The sequence below is a fragment of the Dryobates pubescens genome, chromosome 3 (genome assembly GCF_014839835.1).
Source record: "Dryobates pubescens isolate bDryPub1 chromosome 3, bDryPub1.pri, whole genome shotgun sequence".
Taxonomy (NCBI): Eukaryota; Metazoa; Chordata; class Aves; order Piciformes; family Picidae; genus Dryobates; species Dryobates pubescens.
Genome location: NC_071614.1, coordinates 44985686 through 44996464, shown reverse-complemented (window position 1 = coordinate 44996464; position 10779 = coordinate 44985686). Strand labels below are relative to the sequence as shown.

The 10779-nt window shown below is 44.3% G+C and overlaps 1 protein-coding gene across 1 annotated transcript in view; it reads left to right on the top strand.

The window, feature by feature from the left end:
- The first annotated feature begins 1337 nt into the window (after positions 1-1337).
- HAO1 (hydroxyacid oxidase 1) overlaps positions 1338-10779 on the top strand; it is a 32895-nt gene continuing 23453 nt past the window's right edge. The window contains exon 1 of the mRNA XM_009906882.2: positions 1338-1474. Within this exon, the coding sequence (XP_009905184.1) occupies positions 1338-1474 (137 nt within the window). The remainder of the gene's footprint in view (positions 1475-10779) is intronic.

Here is a 10779-nt window from a genome sequence, read left to right as displayed (position 1 = left end):
TGCAAAGCCTGCCATGTCTTGTGCTGTGCTTTGGGGGCTTGTGTCTGATTAAGGTATTGATATCTTCCTTCTCCCCAAAAGTAATAAGAACCAGAGCTCTCTAGGTGTTAGGGTGGAGTTACCTTAAAATCTGGAGCCATTTGCCTGAAGATGTTGGGTGCTTGATGGGTCCCTGCAACTTGACTCAGTATCCAGGTAATTGGAAATCACAGTATCACAGTAACTAAGGTTGGAAGAGACCCCAAGGATCATCAAGTCCAACCTGTTCCAACAGACCTCACAACTAGACCATGGCACCAAGTGCCACGTCCAATCTCCCCTTGAACACCTCCAGGGACAGCGACTCCACCACCTCCCTGGGCAGCCCATTCCAATGACGAATGACTCGCTCAGTGAAGAACTTTCTCCTCATTTTGAGTCTAAACCTCCCCTGGCACAGCTTGAGACTGTGTCCCCTTGTTCTGGTGCTGGTTGCCTGGGAGAAGAGACCAACCCCCTCCTGTCTACAACCACCTTTCAGGTAGTTGTAGAGGGCAGTGAGGTCACCTCTGATCCTTCTCTTCTCCAGGCTAAACAATCCCAGCTCCCTCAGCCTCTCCTCTTAGGGCTTGTGCTCAAGGCCTCTCCCCAGCCTTGTTGCCCTTCTCTGGACACGTTCAAGCGTCTCGATGTCCTTCCTAAACTGAGGGGCCCAGAACTGGACACAGTACTCAAGGTGTGGCCTAACCAATGCAGAGTCCAGGGGCACAATGACCTCCCTGCTCCTGCTGGCCACACTATTCCTAATAGAGGCCAGGATGCCATTGGCCCTCTTGGCCACCTGGGCACACTGCTGGCTCATGTTTAGGCAGGTGTCAATCAGCACCCCCAGGTCCCTCTCTGTTTGGCAGCTATAATGAAATAATGGGAAACTTGCTTGTGTTAGGTGTCCTAAGTGTCCAGGCTGGGACCTACTTTTGTAAGTCACCTAAATCACAATAAACCAGTATCTCTCTGGTTTCAGTCTCTTGGGTATTTTGGATTATAATGGCATGCATGAAAGACTGTATGTTTCTGTCGTTGCAGGTTTAAGTCATGTGTGCTGCACCTACATATTTCTTCCCTTGCTTTATTTCCATTGGTCTTTGTCATGTTTTATTCTGTTATGTTACCACATGAAATAAAACACAGTGCTGAGGTCCAGCATGACACAAGAGGTTGGGGTGGGTTTTTTTCATTATGTAGCTAAGTTGAATCCTGCTGAGGTTTCAAATTAATGATTTACAGACAAAAATTATAGAGCTTAAAAAAAGGATTTAAAGGAGAGGGAATAAACTAACTTTGTGAGATCTGCAAACATGTCTGGCAAACCAGTTTGCATTGCTGATTTTGAAGAGTATGCTAAAAAATTTCTCCCCAAATCAGTGTATGATTATTACCGATCCGGAGCAGATGACCAGAAAACTTTAGCAGATAATGTAGCAGCATTTTCCAGGTAGGAGGATGATTTAAGGCTGGAGTGGGAGGTAGGGGGTGTAAATTGTGCTTTATTGGCAGATGTGGTGCAATATTAGTTTTGGGGTTTTTTTGGTCTCTGAACAAAAGTTAGTTTTTCTGCAACGTTTTTGGCTGTTCTCAAAAAGACTGTCAATTCTTTTTCAGAACAGTTCTCTCTCCCTTTGCACTCCTCCACCTAACATTTTCTGTCAAAAAGCAGTCCCAAAAAATCCATTAGCATGCTTTTAACTTTACCCACATTTTGCTGCTTTTTTTAACATTAATTCTGTGTAGAGTCCTTCAGCTCCAGTATTTCATCAGCTGATAAATAGCTCAACAAGGATAAGTGTAGAGTCCTGCACCTGGGGAGGAATAACACCATGCACCATTTCTGGTTATGGGCTGACCTGATGGAGAGTAGCTCCACAGAGAAGGACCTTGGAATCCTAGTTGAGAAGTTATCCATGGGAGAGCAAGGTGCCCTGGTGGCCAAAAAAGCCAGTAGTATATTCATCTGCATTAAGAGGAATGTGTCCTGCAGGTAGAGGGAAGTTCTTCTCCCCCTCTACTCAGCCCTACCTAGACCACATCTGGTACATTGTGTACAGTTCTGGGCGTCCTGGTTCAGGAGGGATGGGGAACTCCTGGAGAGAGTTCAACAGAGAGCAAGGATAAGTGACTGGAGCATGTCTCATAAGGAAAGACAGAGACCTGGGGTGGTTTGGTCTGGCAAAGAGAAGGCTGAGAGGGTATCTAATCAATGTCTACAAATATCTGAAGGTTGGCTGTCAGGAGGATAGAGTCAGTCTCTTTTCAGTGGTACTCAGTAATAGGGTGAAGGGCAATGCACATAAATCCAGTCACAGGAAATTCCATCTCAGCATAAGAAAAAACTTTTTTACTCTGGGGGTGACAGAGCACTGGAATAGACTGCCCAGAGAGGTTGTGGAGTCTCCTTCTTTAGAGATCTAAACCTGCCTGGACACGTGCCTGTGTGACCTGCCCTGAGTGGTCCTGCTTTGCATAGCAGTTGAACTCAGTCTCTGGAGGTCCCTTCTGATCCTTAGCATGTTATGATGAAACTGTGATTTCTTCATTATGGACTATTATGCTATCAAGGTATCCTTGTGATGGGGTTATACTTTTTATGTCCTGAGTCAGTTTAGCCTCTTGCTTGTTCCTCCTAAAATGAATGAGTTATGCAGCCTTTTCTGGTAAATGCAGCATTGCTAGATTGTAGCTTCATAGCCTAGCAGAAAGGAATTGGCTCCTTCCAGAACTAGGACACATGGAAGTCAGGGCTCAGTCCTGGGTGGCCAAGCTGTGCCTTGGTGGGGTTTCAGCAGGCCAGCACTTCACCAGGAAATGATGGGAGCTGTTATAATCCAGTTTTGACATAGACTGGCCCCTTGAATTGCTGTCAGAGTCTGGATTCAGGTCACCCTTTGTCTCAGAAGCACAATGCCAACATCAGTCAGCATTTGCTGTTATATTTTGTGGAAGAGCATCAAAAATAGCATCAAGTCAGTTTCCCATACTCTGAATTCCCACTGCTCTGCCTTCAGAGCACCAACCCAAGTGCTGCAGAGGGAAAAAGGCAGCTGGAAGCTGATTGCCTCAGCTCTGCCGAGCCCAGTTGAACTGCTTACACAGCTGTTGTGGTGTTGTGTTGGTGCAGACATGTATCTGCCCTTCTCCCCACCCCTCCTACCCCTCGCACTTGTCTGCTAATCTCTAAAGGCTTTGTCTTAAATCCCTTTGATTCTAGCAAACCAAACCAAGATTTTTCTAATTTATCTTTAGTCTTTCTCTCCCCTCAATTTGTTTTTCTGCTTTAGAGCAGCAATCCTGGGTACTCCTCCAGCTGCCTTTCCACAAGATATGAGCAATTCAGCTGGAAATTCCACACAACTCCTAAGGCTATAGGAAACACAGGGGGGATTTATGTAGAGATGGCAGAAATCAGCTCAGGACCTGTAGTTTTAGGGACATGTTGAATAACTTTAGAATGTCAGGAGAAGAAGAAAACTAACCAGAAGGCCCCACTGTAGACTGGAAATCCTCTTGTGCTTGGGGCTGCCCAGACACAAGCCAAAGGACTACTCTGGCTCCAAGGAGTAAATAGGTGAAGGAGGGGATGTAGTAGTGCTTGCCTAATTCTATTTTTTAAGTTTCCAGGTGCTATGATGTTATTTGCCTGCATAGAACCAAAATGGGATGTTAAGGAAAGGACACTCAGAGGCAATAAACTGTGGAAATAGTGAACTTTTTACTACCCACAGCTACAGCTAATCATGATGAAACAAATAGGATCTGATCTGCCCAGAGACAGGCTAGCAGAATGCTGGGTATGTCTACTTGTTGTTTTGATGTTAGCAGAACTGTATGTGTCGTGATATGAGCAGCTCTGCTGTGAAGCTGTTTCCTACCTCAGGGACAGATTCCTCTGATAAGCTTACTTCCTTCCCTTGGGCTGGTCACCTGTGGGGTTCAGGATCATCTCCTCTTTCCTGGTGTTTTCCATGATATTTTCAATAAGAGTTTCCAGTTTTAGGTGTTCAGAACTGCAGAGGTTACAGGCAGCCTGGAACTGAAGAAGATATTAATCAGCAGTGCCTTGAACAGCCTGAGACACCAAAAAGTCTATGAAATTTCTCAGATAGGGGTGTGTCAAAAAGACCTTTGATGGGTTCCTACTACTCAGCAGCAAAGGTCTGAAGGGGATGGAAGCTGTGTTTCTGTCTTTGCTCCCCCCTCTCTTTGTATATTTGTCTTAAAGAAAACAGAATCTAATTTCCACAGTAGCTTTTGACTACTTAAGCATCTTCCAAAAAGGCAGTTAATAAAATCTAAAAGACTTGAAAACAGACCTTATGAAATAAACAACAGAACTTATTGACAGTCAAAGAGAGAGACCACGGGACAAAAATGTTGAAGCCAAAGCTTTGCTTGTTACCTTTTTATCACTGTGTGCCTCTTTCTTGGTGTCCACCAAAGCACAGAAAAGTGCTGATGATCACCCAGTAGATCAGCATGGGAGCTGAGGTCAGAGCCTGAAACCAGCTCTTCTGGTAAGATGTGGTCCCCTCCTGTCTGGTCATAACAGCACTGGAGCAACTCTTCCTTCAAGAACAGATGTCACAGCTGAAGTTGTCTGCTGAGGCTTACCAGCTTTACCTGTATGAAGTGGAAAGGATGGAGGGCTGGAGCACAGATACAGTGATTCACAGTTCAGGGAGAAATTTGCTTCTTTTACCTGGCCGTTACAAGAGGGAGATGATAGTAAAAGTTGTCAGAGTTAAAAATAGCCCTTATGTAGCATTAAAAATGAAAGTTACATCATTCTCAACATTTCTGGTACCTTCCTGTACCTGTTTACAAGCTGAAATACTTCCAGCAAGCAGTGTGCCCTTGCTGCCTGCAGCCAGATGGACCTCCAGCCCTGCAAAGGTGAGCCCCTTTAATGGGCTGCTGAAGTGTTGTGGAAGCATGTTGAGCAGAAGACTCCATGAGCTCTATCTTGATAGCTGCAGTGGTCCACACTTGATGCTGCTGAGGGACGTATGTGTTTCTGTTTCTGTTTTCTGAGCACAGGGTATACTGCCATTAACAGTTCCTGAGACCACATTTGCAGTGGCTTGCTGATAACACATTTAGGAGAGGTAGAAACCTGGTATAAACTCTTCCCAGGGTTTTGGTTTTGTAACAACTGTTTGACACAAGCAATTTGGAAAGTCTTTTTGTCTTTGCTGTTGGAACAAGCATGGCCTAACCATTCAGGACATGGGATTGCTTCTCGCTTGTAATCTCACATGCTCATTGTGTGTCTCCAAGCATGCTGCTGGGTTTTCTTGCTGCCCCTGAGCACAACATGTGGGCAAACAAGTAAGACAGACTTTGCACCCCCAAGTCTCAAAGTCAAATGACTTTGTGACAAAAACAAGTACGTTCAGCTTCATTTCTCGTGACCAGAGTATTCCTGTTGATGTCAACTGTCAGAAGCTCAGTTGCAGGATTCAGCCTGGTTAAAAATGCTTACAGTTTATATATTTATAGATATGTGTATAAATGTTTAATTGAAAATAGAAAGTACAAAACCAACTCTCAAGCATGAATTGTTAGCCTTTTGTGGTATAAGATTACTTGGATGAGTGAGACGTCTGGGTTTGATTCTATCTAGAGAAAAATCCTTGTTGGGTTTGTCTGTGAGTTCTTTAAGTTTTGGCAACCAAATGGTTGCATTTACAGAGAAATAAGTAGGTTTTTATTAAGGACTGATCTAGCAAATTAATGGTAGTTCAAATAGATGCTGGAATACCTTTGGAATGGCCCGTGCAATTTTTGGAGCAGCCCAACCCATATCCATTTGATTGCAAATTGAATGTCCTGGCCTTTTGACAACACAGGAGCTTTTTTTTTTAGACCTGGATTTGGATACAAGAATATAAATTGTTTAAGATGAGGTTCACACTAGGTACAGTAACTCTCCTTTAGCTTTCAGCTCTTCTGGGCCTGAGGGAAGAACCAGAGCTTGCATTTCAAAGTCAGTCAGTTCCTGCTAAAGCCAGATAATTAATTTTTATTCATGGTTTCAAATGATGTGGAGATGGTACTGATATGAGCAAGGCATTAATGCCAGAGAAGATGATTTCAGGATGTCAGAGCATACGTTACTCCCTGTGGTGCCTGACTGCATTCACCTTGCGTTTGCTCTGTCCCCCGAAACACCATGTGTCCTTCCTGTGACAGGCTGTCTGGCAGTTAAATTCTCTCTCAAGCTGTCAAGAAACTGAGACACCCAAATAGTGAGCAGATTTTTATAACAAGGTCAGGATGTCTTTAGCTTGAATGGCATTCAAGAAATCAATCTGAAATCTCCCCTCTTGGCATGTCAGTGAAGGGGGATGTCTGTGTGTTCAGGAACATGTTTCTGCTAATCTGCCATGACACCTTCTGCAACTGACTGCTCAGCGGCCTTTGGGGGAGATGCATTTTGTTGGTGTGCATGAGGAGCAGCAGCTGCTGGCTTATCAGCAACTGCATCAATGCCTGTTTTCTGCAAACATGTGTGAAGGCTGTTAAACTGACTGGGCACATGATTAAAATACTGGTTGAAAAAGCAAGGCTGAGAATGTGATGGGGGATGGGAGGGTCAAGTGAGCATGCAAAGTTGCAAGGGGGAAGTAAAGGAAGGGAATGCTTGGAATAGAAAACTTTTTGTCATGCCTTTTACCTCAGGTTTGCAGAGTGCTGCAAAAAGGGTCTCTGTGGATGACAAGACACCTCTGGAGAAAACAGTCAGTCTTTCTCAAGTGATTGCAGCTGTTGCTTGGCCTTCCACAGCAGTAGCGCCTACCCCTTGTGATGGGAAGTGGAGCTGTAGGAAAGATTAAGGCAGCACAGTGGTTTGGAACTGGAATAGGGACTTTGAAGAGTGTGTCCTTGACCAAGAACTCTGCTTGCTATGCAGCATGAAGAGATTATTTAGCATGGACTTAGAAGGGAAGCAAGAAGAGCTGCTTCAGAATATGTTGCAGTTTAAAAACGTCAGCCTTTTTCACAGTTGAAAATGAGCTTTCCAACTGCAAGATAATTTATGCTCTGAATTTTTGATCATGGAGAGAAAAAAAAAATATATATATTTATACACACACACTCATCTCCCTCTCAGTCCTTTCCATCCTTCTTTCAAAACCCCATTTAGCTGAACTTGCCTAAATCAGAAGTACTTGCTGCCTGTCCTGCTGCAGCTTCTCCTTGCTTCCAGATAGGAGAAAAGATGCACTTGCTTGCAATTGCAGATTGCAGCATGTGAGGTGTAGACTGGGCTGGAAAAAATGTGGGTGATAAGCAGAAGGTGACTGAAAAAACTGTGCAAGGTTTTTACAAAAGATCCAGGAAAACTTTTTACTCAGACTTGGAGGAAGCATGGAGTATGTGGCAGCCTAACGCACACCTCTGGTTGGTGGGAAATAGTGCTTCTGGGTTTTGCTTGCTGCAGCTAAGGACAACTTCTTAAGTAATTAAGTTTCACTTGTTAATTAATGCTTTTACTTACAAGGCCAGGATATGTTGTTAACTTGCAGTGTAGCTACTGTAAGGCTGGGGAGGATGAAGGACTTTGAGAATAAAAAGGTGGGTTAAATTTTAAATCTAGAGTGAAATTTAGTCTCAAATGAGTGACAGTGTCTTTCATATGTTGTGATGAAGAGCAATCAGAATTCCACAGAATACATCATTAACTGGAAAGTCAGGCTGGATCCATATCACAAAGAAGAAACTGCACTGTATAACACAAATAGAACAGAGTGAATGAGAAGATAGAGAAAGAGGCATTGATGTACCAGTAGGTAATGGAGCTCTGCCTACATCCTTGAATGTCTATGCACAGTGTCTAGGTGGGGGTAATTTCAGGCACCAGCAATATTGTCCAGCTGATGCTGCCATGACTGCTTTACAATTTAGAATTAAAGGCTGAATGCTTAAAATACTTCTGAGGTGCTAGACTGAGCTTTACAGGTGCCCCGAACCAAGGTTACAAGGATGAAACTGAAACCAGATGTGAATGCAGGCTGGCTGGGAAGAACAGTCTGTAAAAAGTACAGCTTTTCCTGAACTTAGTGGAATTCTGTGATCAGCTGTGGTTTTGTACAGAAGAATGACACAAAGAAAAGAACCAGAACAAAACAAATAAACCCCTTTCCTCTTGAGATTTAGTTTAGACTATTGAAAGCATGGAATTTGGTGCTTTCTTAGGTTTTAGAGACAGAGTACAGGTATTATGGCCCATGCTAAGCTGCTTTCTATTGACATTCCTTCATGATAACTTGTGCTTGCCCATTTTCTTCCATTTGAGAATATATTTTTTTTCCATATTTTTAGGGACACATTGCCTTTTGTTGCAGTTTGAGCTGGGTGCCCCCCTGGTGGGTTCACTTCCTGTGTCCAGAAGTCCAGCCCAGAGGGATGGACACAGGAAATTGTGTATTTCCTACCATAATTCTTTGCACCACTATAAGATCCAGTGCGGAGTCTGGCACTTCCTCTTTCCTTCCCTCTCCGAGACTTGGTAACTGGGGGAGAGATCTCCCGGCCATGGGCCTGATTGGGCCCAAGGCCACAGGGGGATGGGCAGTCTCAGGCCTGGCCAGCTGAGACTAGCCCAGCAGAGGGAGGGGGCAGAAGGAGCCCTGGGGGTTTTGGATGCACCCTCAGGTGGGGATGGGATCTTTCTTTGTCACTGCGCTTTGGGTTTTCTGTAACATTCACTGCTTTCTATTTAAACTTTCATCACTTTTGCAATCCGTTTGTCTGAGTCGTTATTTCTGCCTGTGGTGGGGAGGGGACCTGCCCCAACCCATTACACCTTTGAAGTCTAGCAAAATAGAAAATAATATTTTGTTCCATTTCTGCTCCCTGCACAGTAAAAAGAATGCATAAAGGAACCCAGTGACTATATAAAGGATACTTGGTTTTATTTGCTGGGAAAAGGAGGCTCTTATCTGGGAGAGCCTTCAAAATGAGGATGAGGAAGAAAGACTGAGGAAAAAGTAGTGTTTTCTTTGTTCTACCATCCCCTGAAAAATAACAAACTGATACAATAACATGGAAACAACTCTGAGGAGTCATACTTGCAGTGTGTATTTTGGCATTGAATAGTACAGCTGATTCCCACAGCTATGTGTCTCCTTCCAAACATCGTATCATTCTGCTCCCTGGGGAGCGCTTCCTGGAGAGCTGGCACTGCCCTCTGCTCTAGGGCTTCAGAAATTCTTGTGTTGTCCTGGCTTTGTCCCAGGCTTCTTACAGAAATGTATCTTGATCTTTCTAAAGTGAAGACATTGTGCATTATGTCTCGTTGCTTTGTTGTTGTGTTTTTTTGGTGGTTGGTTGGTTTTGGTTTTTGTTTTCTTCTAACCAGTCAGCTTGATATGCAAGCTCAGACTGAACACTACCTGCTGTTGGAGCATAGTCATAGGCTCTGGTTGCTGTCTGCATGCTGATAATAACATGACCAGTCTCTGGCATTCTAGTGCTGAGCAGGACCAGCAGTACTAGAGCTTAAGTTTTTATTACTTTCTGTCATTACAATTCACTAGCCATCAGAGTCCTTCCAGAGGGAAGAATGCCTTAGTGAGAGGTTAATACAAGCCCTATTCTTGCAGAGCCTTTGGCCCTGCTCAGGGCACACTGAGGCAGCCCCTAACATTGTACCCCTTCTTGTGGCTTACAGCAAGAGTGGCTGCTCTGCAACATCACCTGAATGATCAAAACCTGTCCCATTTCACAGATGTCCCCAGAAATGACACCCTAATAAAGGTTTGGATACTGTAGTGTCATCTAGAAGACCCCATCATAAGAGGGCTAGTGATCCTGTTCTATTATGGGGTGGAAAAGATCAGTTCCCGTGTGCAAGCATGTGCTGTCCATCTGCACTGCAATACATTGTCATTTTAGATGAAGTATGTTTTGGTTTGCTCTGTTTTGGAATCAGGTTCCACTTGCACTTAAACTGAAGACCCCAGCAGAGGAATAAGCCTAGTTCTGGGCTCATGTGGTTTCTGGCTTACATGTCAAGGGTAGAGCAAGATAGGAAGCATTTGAGCAAATTCGGGGCCATGTCATTCAAGGGCTAGACCATAACTTGCCCTATTGAGAAAGCAGTTGTGCTACTTGGTCTTTTCTGCACCAAATTACTGTGGCTGTATTTAGTCTTTACCTGGCAGCTGTAGTCCCAGGGACAGTTACACGGCAGCCAGTGACTGCTGGGGATGAGACCTCTCTGAGTAAAGTGATTATTCAGTCTCTGTCACCCACCCGATGCTGAAGAGAGGCAGGGCAGCAGGTCTGCTCACCCTCATCCCATACGGCAACTCATTTCTGTGTAGTTTTGCTGCATAAACCCTTAGCACAGGGACAGAGAGAACTAAGCATACTGGCCAGCCTGGTTTTATACAAAAATCCCATGATTTTTTGCTGCCTAATCTATAGAAGGAATAACCAAGGGGGCTGATGAATTATGTTCCTGCATGCCCTCTCTCATCCAGTTCTGCCCCAAGGCTTTCAGGGAGACTGAGGGTTGGCATGGACCTAACTCTTTTGGAAGTCTTATACTGCTTTCAAATAGGACCAGCCAATAACATTCAAAGACTATTTGCTGCTTTCACTGTACACATATTTCAATCCCTCATTGCCTGCTCCCTTGTGAGCTTGTGCTTTTTGTGAGTCTTGCTGCAGTTTTTGGTTGTATAGTGAAGTTCTACTCCAGCTTCCCCAGTGACTTATGGAGCTGCTTCTCCTCCA